This window comes from Denticeps clupeoides, chromosome 16 (assembly GCF_900700375.1).
Source record: "Denticeps clupeoides chromosome 16, fDenClu1.1, whole genome shotgun sequence".
Lineage (NCBI taxonomy): Eukaryota > Metazoa > Chordata > Actinopteri > Clupeiformes > Denticipitidae > Denticeps > Denticeps clupeoides.
Window position 1 is genome coordinate 736,710 of NC_041722.1, and position 17,022 is coordinate 753,731.

Here is a 17,022-nt window from a genome sequence, read left to right on the forward strand (position 1 = left end):
CAGACCCAAAAAAACTAGATGCAATGGGTTAGTCCATTTCCATCATGACTTCTTCCGGTCCTACAGCAGTCACATCACCCCTCACTGCTCTAACGATGCCCTCCATCCAGGCATTTCGCTTGACACCGATGGCTCCACATACCTCTGCCACAGTTTCACCACTGCGCCATTCCCCTACCTTGCCCTTCATTGTGGAAGTGGACATGTCAGATGTGGGCCCAAGAGCAATCCTGTCCAATCCTGTGGACTGGTTTTCCAAGGTCATCTACTTCATGGTCCTATCTGGTCTGCCCTCAAACTGCAAATCAGCTGTCTGGAGGCTCTTCTGTCACCTCAACAGATCCACCTGTAATCTCTCCTGTGCATAACACCCACAATCCTGCAGCCAAGCAGAACAGGCCAAACAACAACTGGGCAACAATTGTGTTGTTTTACCTCTGACAACCAGAGCTTCTGGCCATACCACTCATCTTCGCACACCAACAACCCCTTAATGTCCACCCTTTGCCCATTGACTCTCCATCATCACAGTCATCCACCAGGTCAGCTCTTCCACACAGGGAACCGGGTCTGGCTGTCCACTCACCATCTGAGCCCCCACAAAACATACAAGAAGCTTGTTCTCTACTGGGTCCTCAGCCAAATAAAACTGGTCACCTATTGCATCAGCCTCCCTCTGTCACTCAGGACCCACCCAGTATTTCACTGCTCACAACTACAGCTGTCAGCATCAGCTCCGTGGGGCATATTCACAGACATGTTTTGTGAACATGAAGCCATCAGTGTGGCGTGTGTACAGGAAAGTGGGAAGTGAAAGAGTAATTTGCCACATGTGACACACCACAGCACACCACCCAGTGCACACAGTGAAATGTTCCTCTTCTGCTTATGGGCCTGTTTGCTTATCCACTATGCTACCACTGTACACGGAGTTGCAGGCACCCTACATGTGGGGGAGTGCCGCAGTGATGCCCTCAGACAAAACAGTGCAGTGCTGGGATGGCCAACTGGAACAGGTGACCAGCACGGTCAGCACTACTTACTGATCCAACGTGAGATGGATAAGTAATTATCTGTTTACCATGTAGATGAATGCTGCTGGGCGCGTGCTGGAGAGTGAAACTGGTGCTGAGCAAAAGTAGTCACCATAAGAGCAGTCCACTGAAGTCATGAGGCAGAGAGAAGTGTCAGGGGGCGAGCAAATTCTGATAAATCCATCATGGCCAAGGAGATGTCCGAGGAGCAAGGTCAGGGGAGTGCGAGGGTCCAGGAGACAGGAATTAATGCACCAAAAAATTTAATCCACAATACGAAGTCCGGGGTCAAAAATTTCATACACAGTGGGGCAGTCAAAAAAAATGTCAGTTTTGACCCTCTCTCACACGCCATGACAAGAGCCCTTTGTCAGCTTCTCCTTGCACCCCCAACACCATCACCATCTCTGCCCGACAGTTACACGATAACTATTATCCATGGTATGTGTTTTAGTCAGGAAAAGGGTAAACGCATCCAGGCTATAATGTTGAGAACTGTGATTGTAATCGGTTGCTTAATGTTTGATTTAAATGGAGCATGGTATTTTTTACAGTGTAACTTCAGCACATACAGAAGGACAACAAATTTAATTAATTACCATTAATAACCCATCCTTTATCTTACAAATCATCCACATAAAGCCACATGTGTAATTAGGGTTTTTTTGGAATGCTGTTCAGAACTTAGGTACTGTCAGCACTGGACAGAGCTTCAGTTCATTTTCAGTTCCTTTTTTCAACATATGATTGATTGGTCAGCAAGGATTCTGAAGACTGTAAATGAACTCTCACAGGGTGTGTAGTTAAGTCTGGAAAAGTACTCCCCACACTACAGGGGAGCTTGCACAACACCAGAGCATCACCCCAGACAGCCATTAGTCCTGCTGTCACAGCCATTTAGCCACCCCACCGCCCAGCACCAACAATTGTGAAACTGTTGTCTTTTACTGATGTGGTCCCAAACTTAATTCTGTACAGTACAGTTACAGTAACAAACAAGCTGGATCATTCCAATGCCTTACTTATGGTTATGAACACCAGAAAGACTTATAATACCTAAAATGCATACTGTACTGGTAAAATATAATTTTATACTTTTTCATGGATCCTTTAATGTAGATAATGAGTTCTTGCAACTGTAATGAGACAAAACGATCTGACCTTCTACATGCTCTGCAGCTGCTGGGCAGAAGAGCTAAGCAGCAGGTGTTCAAGGTAAACAAGAGTGAAAAGGGACAAAGTCCACATGTCCAGTCACTCATCATAATGAATCAGTTGTGAAGCAGATCTCTGATCGCCTTGGAGAAGCTCATCATCCTCCTTACTCAGGTCACTGTTGTACCACACATTCAAAATAAATTTAACTCCTGGTTGAATTTGCATGTATTGGGGTGAACATGAATTGCAATTAATAATGAATTAATGCAGTAATTATTTAATTATTTAAGTAAAGATTAATTAAATGCTAAAAGAATTTATTCTAATGACAAATCTGACATCTCAGTAATCAATCAATAGGAAAAGATGTCATGGTGGTATCATCCCAATAATCCCCCGCACCCTGATTAATTTACTATATTTGATGTATTGTTGTTGGCTTGTCAAAGTAAAGTAAAAGGATTGTCATTGTTATAAACTGCAGCAGTGCGCACAACGAAATGTGTTGATGATGGTGCTTTGCTCAAGTGACACCTCAGTGGATCGGGATTTGAACTAACCACTAGGCCATTACTGCCCCACCAAGATCATAGAGTGGAATTGGCAGGTCCATTTCTTAAGGTCAGTTTGCTTCCTACAAAGCAGATGTGCGCAAGTCTGTATATTTTACGTTTACATTTTACATTTACAGCATTTATCAGACGCAACTTACAATCAAGTTCCCCTGCTCAGGGGCAAAATGGTAGTAAGTTCCGGTTCATAGGCCAGTGTGTTACCCACTAGGCTACTACCATCCTGTGTAGATGGTGAACGTCAACCAGGATGACCACTGATCAGCAATGGTCTGGGGATCCATATACTTGGACAAACAGACCTCCCATTGCTACACTGACCACAGTTACTGACCACACTGTCCATGTAAATACTGATTGTAAATCTCTCTGGTTCAGGGTTTCTGTCAGAAACATGGGCTTGGGGCGCAAATGCGGCTGGATCAGCTCTCCACGTCACATCCTCGCTGGCGCCTACGCCCTCGTCCTAGTGCAGCGCCACTCACCACGGCTCAACCCCCGCAACTGGGAAATAAACGCTTAACCAGTACTCACCACGACTGGCTTCTTTCTTCTGTGTGATCTTCTTCCTCTGGTTTTTGTCTGCCTTTAGGTAAGGGCTCCAACATTCTGTCACGTCTGCAAATGCTGAATATGGTGGAAGTGGCTGTAAACAATAAAGTGGAGCATTTGCACAAATAATTAGATACTGGAATGACTACACAAAGCTTGAAAATTCTAACCGTGACTCACAATGCGAAACGTAATAAAAATGAATGAGAAAAGGACTTTGTTTGATACTCATGCAAGTGTTGAATAGATGGATGAAGGTGTCGTCTGAAGTGGCTCATACCATTGAGTTTGACATGTCCAAAAAATCAAAAATTGATCCACAATCTGAGATTAACCCAGAAGACTGTGTATCTAAAGGACCAAAATCCTCAGGGTTCAAAGTCTTGTCAGTTTTGCCCTTGCATGCACGAGAGGCTGCCAAGAAAGCAGTGCTTGCAGCCAAAGTGCACAGCTTGAGACAAAAGCATGCACTCACATTAGAAAATATGCAATTTCAAAGAAAAATTGAAATGAGAGAATAGGAATCAAATATTGAAGCAGCTGATGCTAAATTAAAGGTTTTGGAGAGTTATGAATCACTTTCAATCCACAAGTGACTTTTTCACACAGATGCTGATGGATGGAGATGATTGAGTATTTTGATAGACATCCACATCCTGATAAATCTGTTGTTGTGTCAGATCAATCTCCTGTTGAATCCACCAGGATAAGGACAATTTCCAAAGCACATCTAGAATTATGGAAGAAGGATCAAAACAATTATGCATAGGCCTACTATTCATGCTGAATCAGCAATATCCATTTTGTCAAAATAAACAGCAACAAGCCAAACCAGCAACATTTAATGTCCGATGATGCACATTTAGAAGTCGCAGAATAGGACAATCTATTCCTCCACCCAGCTCTCAGACTGCAAAAAAGACTCCCCTCTAGAGTATTGCCAACTTCCAATTGTGATCTTGTAAGTTACCTTCCCTTCCTTTTGAACATTGTATTGAACAAAACACTGAGAATGACCAAGTTGCCTGTATTTCCTCGAGCCGTATACATCTTGTTATACCAGTTAAACTGAAGCTGGAGATGACCAAGATGAATTTGCAGAGGCAAGACAGAAATGCCAGACACAAGTTTTCATACAAGACAGAAACTTTGAATGAATGAGGCATCCCACCCAGGGGTCTACCACAAGAATAAGAAGAATATCCAGGTTCTGTTAGACTGTACAGCAGGGGTACTTTATTGACCTTTCAATCACTTCACTTTCAAGTACTGCAAAGACCTGACCACACAAAGCAGCATGCACTATCGGAGGCTTCAGGTTGACAAAGTGGGTGAGGAAGATTTTAGAACTCTAAAATGGATGTCAATCTGGAAAAGTGTGAGTTGACTGTAGAGCACCCTATGCCTTAAGACCTCACTAAAACAGCAGTCCTGCAAGCGCTGGTGCATTCACTCAATAGGACCCTTCTATTTGTGGTACCATGGCACCATGTAGGTGGTAGTAGCCTAGTGGGTAACACACTTGCCTATGAACTAGAAGACCCAGGTTCAAATCCCACTTACTACCACTGTGTCCCTGAGCAAGACACTTAACCCTTAGATGCTCCTGTAACTACTGATTGTAAGTCGCTCTGGATAAGGGCGTCTGATAAATGCTGTAAATGTAAATTTATTTGTCTGCCTTAGTTTCAAATAGCATAATTCAAATGTATAGAAATAGGTGTCATAATTGGATTAAGTTAACCCAACATATGATTTTTTTGAGTGTTCTCTCTAATGTCAACTCTTTATATGACAATAAGCAACATCCAGTTAGTCAGTACCTTTAATGCTCTTTCTTCTTAAGTGAAAATATGTATTTTACATTTTGAAAAACATTCAATCAATTTATTTGAATAGATTAAAAAAACATAAAAAATGAGATGTGGTTCCAGCACATCATCAGCTCATGTGCCAGTAGTTGTGAAGTTAGTCATTGCTGTCAAATGGCATGAACTTTGACTTCAGTAGTGACTCACTTTAATCTGACCTGGCAGTCTGCACTCAGAGACATACTGTACTAGATGCCACAGTGTTGATTTCTTTCTCATATCAAGCCATATTATAGTTCAAATGGGTGAAAGGTTATGCTTCAGACAAATTTTAACAAAGGCAACTGACTGATCATGACTACATTGTAATCATGATCTATATGGGTGAAAGGACACAGAGGGAGAGTGGGTGACAATGGTTCTACAATTCATTTAAAACACAATCAGGAAAATTAAGTTTGTGAATTAGTAGTTTAAAATCCCTGTCCAGGAAAGTTTATTAAACAAAGAGCAAAACCTTTAATACTAATTAAATAGTCTATGTTGCTGTCAGACTTCAGAAAAGGCTATTTAAACAGTTTGTGAATTTGTGCATTTCTGGTAGTAGGCATGACACACAAATGCACAATATGGTGAAACTTATTTAGAATGAAACACAAAATCCTAAAAACAACTAAGCAAAATCCTAAGCTGAAATTGTCATGCAACCCCTAACAGGAGAAACCAAAAGAAAAAAAAAGGAATTCATGAAAATTATACTTATGGTAAGGACCAATACAAAAGAAGTATGTTTTAAGGAAAAGATAGGGAAGGGTGGAGAGAGACAGACAACACATAAGAAAGAGAGCTGGACACAGAGAGAGAGAGAGTAAGAGAAAATAAATATCATCCAGCAATGCACCTGGCAACCCTGCTGGAACTGGAAAAATGAGAGAAGTTGGGGGGCAAATAACTTATTGCTAGGACTGTAAATCCCAATAGAGATGGGAACAATGGCGAAGGCAGGGCCAGGAGGCGAGGAAACCAGCTATGAACATAGCAGCTCACTGGAAATGACAGGACAGAGGAAGGCCGGGTCTTTTGGGCAGCTCCAGTGCATAGTCTATCACAGGTCATGTTGGTGTCAGAGTCAGTGTGTCAGAGAACTGTAATGGGGTCTAAAGAGATTTTTTTAATCAAATTTGCTACATGAAAAACACTTTTACCAATCACCGAAACAATATTACAAGCAGCAAATCATAGGGAAAGGATAGGTACCATAGACCGGAGGTTTGTGTTCACTGTGACCAATCATTTACCACACAAGCTTGACCCGACTCGAGCCTTACTAAAAGCCACCACCAACACTATAAAGCCTGATCATTAGTCTGTGTATGCCAGGATGTAAACTTGTTAAGCTACCTTTGTAATGTGTGAAATTAGTTTTTTGTGAAATTAGTTTGCTCCTGTCTCCTTCTCGGCCGCCACTCTACATAATCAGTCGTATACACTGCAAAAAGAGAGAAGCCAATGGAGGTGAGTTCACTCCAGATTCCATCTGCACAACGAGACCACTGGTTCCAGCTAGGGATGTGTCTGGAGGTACTGTGGAGGGGACAGTAATTCTGTGAATGACTGTCCACGGAAGCACATTCACCTTCCACCATCAGATGGCATTAAACCCATCAGACCACTCGAGAGTCAACCAGACACACCAGCCAGTAAACTCTGCCCATTAACAATTCCGAAAACCCTCTGGTCCCACCTAGCAATAGACTTTATTACTGACTCACTAAAATCCAATGTCAAAAGAGCTTTCTCTGAGAATTGATTAAAATGTTGGTAGTAGCCTAGTGGGTAACACACTCGCCTATGATCCAGAAGACCCAGGTTCAAATCCCACTTACTACCATTGTGTCCCTGAGCAAGACACTTAACCCTAACTTGCTCCAGGGGGACTGTCCCCTGTAACTACTGATTGTAAGTCGCTCTGGATAAGGGCGTCTGATAAATGCTGTAAATGTAATGTAAATGTAAAAATGCTAATAAACTAATAAATTTTTTTTTTTTGCATTGAGACTTACCCTCATGAGCCTCAGGGTACACAGGTCAACAATACAGATGAACACGCCAGTAAAGTATTGATGGATCCAGCGACCCCGCGCACACATGAACCATTACTTCCATGCAAGCTAGAGACAATTAAGTAGGGTAAACAAAATGAGATTCCATGTGAAATTCTCTAAAGCTGGGCATTCACTGTGCAATTCTTACTGTCTTTTGGCTAACACCCAACTCAAATTGTAAGACTGAATCATATGTGAATACATGATCCTATCAGTGATCCTATCCGTATTGTCCAATGTTCAGATGCAACCTAACTGCTCACACTGTACAAGCAATATAAACATGCCAAAATCAGAAGGAAAAGATGCACATGAAAAACAACATGAAATGTGTTGCTTTGGTCATTTGTGTAATTTTGTGTGCGGGAAAATCAAAAAGCGTATAGCTACACTTTACGCCGGGGGGGGGGGGGGGTGGGGGGGGGGATCACAAAAAATCAGCCACTATAAATATCTTGTCTAAATTTATCTCCCTGCTGTTCCAGTCAAATGTTTGGGTACGGGGAGAGATGCAAGCGTATTGAAGATGCTTTTCAGTACAATTGCACTACATGTTTTACAAACAACAAGGAGATGCGTAGGATATTAAATAGCATAGTAATTGGGAATTAGGAACATATTGGGAGGTAATTTGGTCTGACAAGGATATGGCATCACCTGGTGTGTCAAAAGGCATCAGGACGTTACAAGTCGGAAGAAGAAAAAAACGAATGTAGTATTCACCTAGGCTTTTTTACTCACCATTGGTCTAGTTAGAATAAATATATCACAATAAACATTACTGAAAAATACTGAATAATGAACCTTGCATGGAGTTCAGATTGTCTCACAATGAAGAATGTTGGGAGACCACTTGGTGACAATTATTGGGTTAACATCTAGGGAACATCCCCTAATGGCTGATGTCTATAGTATCTATAATGTATAAACTAATCATTATTAGGGCATTTTGTGGGGATTTGTAGGTTGTTCATGTTGCAGTGGATTATTCCACATATCTCAGAATTTGTTGGTTGATTCAATTACCTTAAGCATAATCGAGAAAAGCAGTAGGAAGAAAACCTAAGGAGGTATCTCTTTAATGATCTGACCGAGATAAGTGAAGAGAGCTGATTCCCCTTCACTGTAGTTGTCAGGGTCCCGGCGCAGGACAAGAACGTGAGCGCGTGTTGGACGAAACACAAGGAGGCAGGTAAATTTCCTCTGATTTAATATGCGAACGATAGCCGGCATGAGCTTCAACACCACACAGATGTTGACGTTAGTGTTTTAGATTGAATTGGGGAAGGGACAGGATGAGATAAAGAATTGAGAAGAGAGGAGCTCAAAATAAATCTTACAGGTTGAGATGGAGAAGGAGCTGAGTCGACTTTACGAATGCCCATCAATGACTGAGCGGCTGGCAGTGGCCATCTTGCCAATTTATGGGAGTCACATTACCTCATCTCCATGTTGCTCCTGGTCACATGAATGGAATCATGTGACAAGTTTACTTAAGCCTTCTTTTAGTTTGTTAGACTAGAAATTCTGTTTGGCAGATTTTTCACAATGTTCCAAGTAAAACAAAACAGCAGACGTAGAACATTTAAGCAAGAAGAATACAGCTGAAACTGCTAAGCTCCTCACATTTCAGAGCAAGAGAATAATGCTGAGTCAGTAATCAAATTCAGATCATACCATAAAACTTCCATTCCAATTCCAAGGTCCTTTATGACAAATAATATAGTGACCTCAGTCACAGGCATAGAACATAAAGCCAGTTACAGTTTTGCTGTAGAATAACATGTAAAATATAATTTCACGCTCTGTTGTGGAGATCATGCAGATGGCTTGCTATGAAGCTATAGTTGCATGTGCATAAACATTTCCTGTGATAGCTGCAATTTTCAGCTCAGAAATAGGTTTTTCTTCTCATAGCATGAAGCTTGGAGGAACATTAGTGGGAAATCTGGACTAGTGTCTGTTTGTCAGGATTGGCTTCAGCTGGAGACATCACCTGTGGCCATTCCAGACTGCGGATAAGAGGTGCCGTGGTTCCGCCCTCCGGCGACTCCATCATTTTCGTGAACTCTTTTTGTGAACTTGACCTTCTTTGTGGACCTTGCACCTGTTTAGTAGTGTTTTGAGTTCTGGCAATTGCCACATGCCTGCAGGCTAGTTTGTGTTTTCCCCTTTTTGTTTTCGGCCATCGCACCGTTTTCCTTTATTATTTAATAAATCCTTGTTCCCAGAATGTCCCGTCTCTGCACTTCCTTCCCCTGTCAGCTCACCAACGTGACACTGTTTAATGTTTATATCATCTTGGTGAGATAAAACCTGTCTTCTCCATTCAGAGACTAAGTGGAAGACACTTTTCAATGTGTTGCCAGGGCAGTGGTGGCCTAGCAGTTAAGGAAGCAGCTTCATAATCAGAAGATTTCTGGTTTGAATCTTGAGCCACCAAGATGCCTCTGAGGTGGCACTGAGCAAAGCACCGTCCCCACACACTGCTCCCCGGGTGCTTGTCATGACTGCCCATTGCTCACGAAGGGTGATGGGTTAAAAGCCGAGAACACATTTCGTTGTGTGTTCTGTGTTGCTGTGTATCACAATGACAATCATTTCACTTAAAAAAAAGGGGAATCACCTCCTTCAGCCAACTGTGAATAAGAAAAGTGAACATATGTCAATGGTTTGTTTTTTCAAAATATTAAACAAAAGTGAAAGACAAAAAAGCTCATGAGGAACTACTTCCAAGTGAAGCCTTCCTGGTTACTTGCAATGCTTAAGTATTCTTTGGTAGAATCTCAGAAAACCCCAGACTAATCCTAACCATGCTGAGTGTCCAGTTCCTTCCTGTTCCTCACTCTGCATACATGAGCTGAAAGTAAAGGGATGGAGTATGGTCGACCTCATGTGGCATGATAACAGTAGGGCAGGCAAAAGGCATACTAGAAATGTAATAACACAGTACAACTATAAATGAAATCCACAATTTTCAAACCTACATAATACACAAATATCAGTAGAATCCATCCAAATAATTCGGATTACCAATTTTTAGTACAATATACTTCATACTAGCTTTTTTTTTTTTTATCATTGATCTATTCCACAAGCAAACAGAATATTTACAGTTTTTTTGGATTGCTTACACACTAAAATTAAAAGTACTACACTATTAGCAAAACCTTACATTCAAGAAGCAAAACATCAGCCCATATTTGCACAACTATAAGCACATTGTCAACCTCACACTTGTTGCAAAACTCTACACACACTTAACATACATTACACACAAAAATCTATCATGAAGTCTCTACCTTGCAATACCAAAGCACTGACTGTGAAATTACCGCACCGTCCAACCAATCGGTCCAACCAAGAAGGTGCTCAAGGAGGACAGAATCTGACAAATGAGATCCGCACAACACTGGTTGACCGCGTCAACCACGGCCTGACGCTGAGGGACGTACAGCCAAATATAAGCCGATACACAGTGGCAAATGTGAGTGGCATGTATTTTTACGAATGGATGGAGCGGAGATCCATGAGTTCATTTACGTAGAGGAGGCTGGGTTCAGGACTCTGTGCAGCCATTACACCGAACGGGGTCCTCCACCGCCATGCCCATATGGGACCTTACAACACAGCACTCATTCTTGGACCAATTGTACAACATAACAGCAGCAAATCAAATCTTTCATATGCAATACGTTGTTGTCTGGGACAATGTGTCTTTCCACCACTCTGCTCTGGTTCAGAACTGGTTTCAGCAACATCCACATTTCACCATGCATTCCTTTTTCGGTGGAAGGTATATGATCTCCGTCTCCAGGCTGAGGTACCTCTCATCCAAGCCATGGAGGAGGCCAGTGACCAGATGGAGGTAGCAGCAATACAAGGATGGATTCGTCATTCAAAATGTTTCTTTTCAAGGTGTCTTGCTAATGACAATATTGCCTGCATTGGCCAGATCCAGCTAGGCAAAGAGACCATGTCAAGTTTTTTTTTTTTTTTTGTAACAGTAAACTTACAGTACAATACATAAAGTGACAAGTTGTTACAGTACGATAGTTTTTACAAGAGTGTTTTGCTAATTGGGTGTGTGGTTGTGCTAATTGTGTGTACTGTTTTGAAAACACGGGCTCTGTTTTGAAAATCCAAAAAAAACTGTAATATCATCACTGTTCTCATTAGTGGAAGGTCACATGTCCCAATCCACCAATTGTCAAGTTTTCACTTAGGCACCATCCCACACACTGCTTCCTGGGTGCACTGCTTATGATGGCTGATGGAGGTTTCATTACATGCATTGTGTGCTGTAACAATAAAATGAGAAATAATTTAACACAAGCAAAGTTATGGATTTCATTACATGTGCAATTTAAGAGCTAATGCACATGTACGTCCACATGCCTGGATAGGACACATGACTCTAGTTTGGATTGAGTGGTTACTGAAAGTGAGTGTGGCTACCCCATAATTACAATTCTACCTGCTGCAGAATCAACATCTCCCTTCAGGGCCAGGGCAGCTTGACTCTCTCATTGACTCTATCCATTCTTACAGTGTCCAGTGTCCTCACTTTCAGTGAGAATCTACCAATGTAAATGGTCATGAAAATAAAGAAAACACATTGAATGAGAAGGTGTGTCCAAACCTTTGGCTCGTATTGTATATGACAGAACATAAATTGAAATGAATATCCAAAAGGGATACATTGGCTCCACTTCTTCTTAGACCTCATATTATCACCATATTCCTTTATTTTTAGCTCTCAGAGTGTGAATGTCAAACTGAATTTAAGTATTGTAAAAAAAATCATACTGTCAAAGAGGTGTGATGAATATTGAGTTTCAAAGGAATCTGCAATGGCCAGAGCCACAGGTACCACAAAAGTATTCAAATTAACATTATTTTCTAAACATTAACTATTAAAAAATACAATAAATACTTAAAAAACATTAAGTTCAGGTCATCTGCCCAACTTCACAGTACAGTGAAGACCTTCAGTGCCCCCAAAATCACAGGATCAGAGCAGTTAGTACACACAGAATTGTCACAGTCAAATCATGTGACCAGAAGGTCAGCCGAGGTCATGTTGGGATCATGTGTTGACAGTGTTTGCTGCTGCCAAGAGGGTAGAGAATTGAGATTCTGGGTTGTTTAACAGCACATCTGGACTCTCGAACTCTACCACCTGGGAGACAGAGACAGACAGCATTAGATGTGCAGCAGGGCTAACACTATTAAAAAACTAATCCAACAGTTTTAAATGAATATTTAGGTTAGATGATTGAGGCATAAAGGTAAGATGACCCTTTTTACTCATGACCCAAGTTTTTACACAAAAATACATAAAGCAAAGAACAAAGATTCTGTGCTTGCTGCTGCCTGCATCGCCATGGCCTTCAGTTGTAGCATTATATTACACTAATTAGAGGTATTATCGTTGTCGCTTGTATGGTATAGCTTGTGCCGATCCTATTCAGTTCTGACCGCACTTAGGTTGTTATTCCTGTTGTGTTCTGACATTTTGTTTAACATCAATTTTTATTTTCAAACATTGTCATACAGATTAATGCAACATTCAAATTTTACATTATAACCAGCTAACAAAAAAAAAAGAGTAAAATAATAATAACAATACTTAAATGAACACAAAAATAGCTATACGATACTTGTCTATATACTTTCAATGTCCATCAATTCCACAAAAGAGTCGTGTTCTGACATTTACACCATTTCACTATGTCGTGCACCTGTGCTTCATGCCGCATCCTTGGTGCCAGACTGTCAAATAGCACTTTTTTGCTATTTTTTTACTTCAGGAATTCAAACTGCTAAAAATCCACAATGCATGCTCTTTTCCACCATTTTCAAAGCTTTTTAAATCAGGGAACTTTGACCCATAGCCATACCTTAAAGATGCAGGTATATCCATTGAGGTGGATTTCAGATGGCCTATCCTCATATTAACTTTAACTCTTTTACAGATGCTGAGATGTTTGCTGGTGTCTATGCTCCCCTCTACAGATGAAATGTTCCCTGAGACACCGATTACAAGTCCAAAGCATAACCCATCCTTCAGCATCCCTTTTGTCTTCAGTCTGTTACACACTGTGACCAAAAAGTTAATATTTACATTTATGGCTAGTGTTGTAGTTCTCAAGACTGATCTTGGTCTCAATTTTTGGTGGTCTCGATTTTGTCTTGGTCTCGAACATAGCATTTTCAATTGGATGGGGAAAAAAAATTTGAAAACAGCACATCCTCACAGAACATTATCATTATTTTTACACACCTAAATTCAAATGCAAACAGTCAGAAAGATCTGTTTTAAAAACGTTACATTGTGACATTTTCTCAATGGACACTGCCAGCACATCACAGTCCACACACAACATGCACATCACATCATAGTAAAGTCGGCAAAGAAATGTCAGAAGATGTCCATGAAGTCGGCTGCATGGACTGCATCATGTGCATCGGGAAAATAATTTATTTATATTAATTTTATTTTTCTATTCCTCTATTTTCTATTACCTATTTGTGCAAAAAACATCTGTGGTCAAGCCACAGTTAAACATTTTAAGCCACAGTTAAAAAAATCTTGATTAAATCACTGAAAGAAAATGTGTCAACATTATGATATTACTTACCTGTCCATTGTCCATAACCAGGATACGGTCACTGTTGAGAACAGTGTTGATGCGATGGGCAATGGTGAGGACGGTGCAGTGCTGAAATGCATCTCTGATAGTTTGCTGAAGTAGAGAATCTGTCTCTGAGTCAATGGAGGCAGTCGCCTCATCCAGTAAGATGATCTGGTGATCAGAGAATAAACACATTTTCAGTACCACTGACTTTCAGCTGATTTCAATTCAGGACTCTTGTCCTGAATTCATATCTATTTGTTGTTCATATGTTTACTGTGTGATCATCATATGTAACAATTACCAGAAAAGGGAAAATAAGAGAAGCAAACAAGTTTACTGTTGGTAAATTTGAGCATTTTACTACTCTTTAAAAGGCATGTCAGCAATTGTGGAGGGCACCATATATCCATATATGGATTTAACCACAGTGCAAATTAATCTAGATTCCACTTCCAGGACGAACCCTGCAAATGTGACTAAAAGACTGGATCTCAATTGCTTAGAGCACTGGACCTCATTTATGTTAGGTGCAGTGAAGAGTGCCTTAAGATACAGATTGACTGATTCTCTACACTGTGCAGGGATATAAGGGAAGAGCTGCTAATGAGTCTCAACCTACTTTGGAGTTTCTCAGGATGGCTCGGGCCATACACATGAGCTGTCTTTCTCCGACAGAGAAGTTCTCCCCATTTTCCACAACAGCAGAAAATAGCTTCTCTGGCAGCTGAGAGATCTGGGAAAAATCATCATCAATCAGAACACCACCAACACCTCGTCACCAATTTGGATTATAATGACTGTTGAATTCAAAGATCACCTGGAGCAGCTGAACCAACTCAAGATGTGTTATTGATGTGTTTAGTGAAGAAGAGAGTTCTGCCACTGTTTCTGTTTGTTCTCTCCGAGGCACTGAATCAAGCGCCCAGACTACCTCCAGTAACCACCACTGTAATGCCTAAAGCTTCAGGAATCTTCAAATGGACCAGTAGCATTATAATGAACATGCAGTGTACACCATGACACTGGACTAAAACCTACACTCTCCAGTCCCTCCAAACATGGACACATGCTATACTGCACATTGGCCTTTCCTACCAATAGACCTTCTGGAATTTTTTTTCTTGGGGTCCCTCTCTGTATCATTCCTTTCCAAGGTTTCTTTCTTTTTTCTCTTTCCTAGAGTTTTTACAGTAGAATTTTTCCTTGTGTGCAGAAGGGTAAAGTGTGGGTGGTGTCAACTGCAGGGTCTGTCAAAGCCCACTGAGACATATTGTATGTGATTGTGAGCTATACAGTAGAAGAAATAAATGTTGTTTTTGTTTTAGTGTCATTGACATATTTGGTAATGTACAGAGAAAGCAGCGGCTCCATGTTGTTCTCACTTACTGACTCTTTCATGTAAGTCTTCTCCAATGCCTTCCAAACCTCCTCATCGCTGTAGGTGTTAAAGGGATCCAGGTTGTACCTGCATCAATAAAATAAACATGAATACAAATTAGATTGCACATTAAATTTCATTAGATTTCCTTTAATGTAGAAATAATGTCCTGATCATCATAAAGAATAATTATATTTTAATTCCAGAGAACAGAAGAAAAGAACAGTAAATGGAGAGAAGAGGGGAGGGTCATAGATACTCATTTAGGGTAGTGTCTCTAAAGAAGATAAGATAAGACCTAGTTCTGGAAAATAGGAAATGTTTTAACTGAATTCACAAGGAAACAGGAACCCAGGATTCTGTGATAACTGTATAGTTTAAGTGTTGTACTGAAATGTTTAAATACTACCTAGATTATATAACTAAACAATAACATTACCAGTTGTGAGTTTACTAACTTTAGATCAAAGATTATTATTAATTACATTAAATTCATCCTTAATTTACCTTACAGTTCCTACAAATAGCATGGGGTCCTGGGGAATGACTGATAGATTGCTCCTCAGATGTTCCAGGCCAATAGCACTGATGTCTACATCATCAATCAGGATGGTACCACCCACCGGCTCCACCAACCGGAACAGTGCCACACCTAGAGAAGACTTGCCTGCAAACAAGCAGCAGCAATTCAACTAAATATTTCACTTTCCTGAGATCCACTGAAAACTCATTTATAAATCAAGATAATCAACAAATGGAAAATTGTTCAAACTATTTATTTTTGTTGTCAAGGATCTGCTAATGCATTTTACTTTTTTCAAAGCATCATTATATTGTTATCTGAATGCAGAATTACACAACTGACTTAACGGAATCCCCCTCCAGGTTTGGAGAAAATATTTCCTTTGCATTGGCAGGACCTTGATCTCATCCTCCTCTGTAGCTTTGGGCTCATTGTTGGCTTCAATACCATAAATTTTATGCAGAGCTTCTGATGTGTCACCACCAATTGGTATTTGTCATACACAACACAGCACATGGTGCACACAACGAAATCTATCCTCTGTTTTTAACCCTTGGTGAGGAGTGGCCAGCCATGGAAGGCACCAGTAAGCAGTGTGTGGGGACTGTACTTTGCTCAGTGACATCTAGGCAATTTGGGATTCAAACATCAACCTTCAATTATGAGTCCACTTCCTTACCCGCCAGGCCACCACCACATTAGTACCAGCTCGTTTTAAGAATATTGGAATTTTTTCTTTTTTCTTTGGACATCATGCCATTTATATTGTGTTTATTTAAATAAATATAAAGATATCTTGCACATTGAACTCATGCCTTTACTCTGTCTTTAACTGTTTGAGAAACCATGCTATCCTGACTTGATATGAATGATATGAATGTAAAAGAATTTCCCAGTTTTGTTTGTACACTGTACACTGACCTGTGCAATATAAAATCAGCCATTAAGGTCTGATTCCCATTCACTGGTCAAGTCTGTGATTAATATGAAAGAAAGTGATTGTCATTGTGATAAGCAGCACTGCACACAGTGACAAAAACGAAATGTGTCATCTGCTTTTAACCCATCACCCTTGGTGCTCAATGGGCAGCCCATTAAGGCATGGGGGGAGCAGTGTGTGTGGATGGTACTTTGCTCAGTGGCACCTCAGTGGCACCTTGGCAGACCAGGATTCTGATTACGGTGCCACTCCCTAAACCACTAGACCACCACTGATTGGTATTTGATAATGCACTCGGGCCATAGAAA

At 40.7% G+C, this 17,022-nt stretch overlaps 1 protein-coding gene across 2 annotated transcripts in view; it reads right to left on the reverse strand.

Annotated features, from left to right (window-relative positions):
• Positions 1-11,179: 11,179 nt before the first annotated feature.
• Positions 11,180-17,022, reverse strand: part of abcc12 (ATP-binding cassette, sub-family C (CFTR/MRP), member 12) — a 28,825-nt gene continuing 22,982 nt past the window's right edge. Inside the window, exons 26-31 of one of the 2 annotated variants that reach the window (XM_028956451.1) lie at positions 15,759-15,918; positions 15,260-15,338; positions 14,493-14,606; positions 13,877-14,041; positions 11,710-12,414; positions 11,180-11,533 (exon numbers count right to left, since the gene is read on the reverse strand). In XM_028956451.1, coding sequence (XP_028812284.1) covers positions 12,322-12,414; positions 13,877-14,041; positions 14,493-14,606; positions 15,260-15,338; positions 15,759-15,918 — 611 coding nt within the window. In that variant the 3' untranslated portion in view covers positions 11,180-11,533; positions 11,710-12,321. Of the gene's footprint in view, positions 11,534-11,709; positions 12,415-13,876; positions 14,042-14,492; positions 14,607-15,259; positions 15,339-15,758; positions 15,919-17,022 lie in introns of those variants that run through there. The other variant, XM_028956452.1, reaches the window with a different exon arrangement.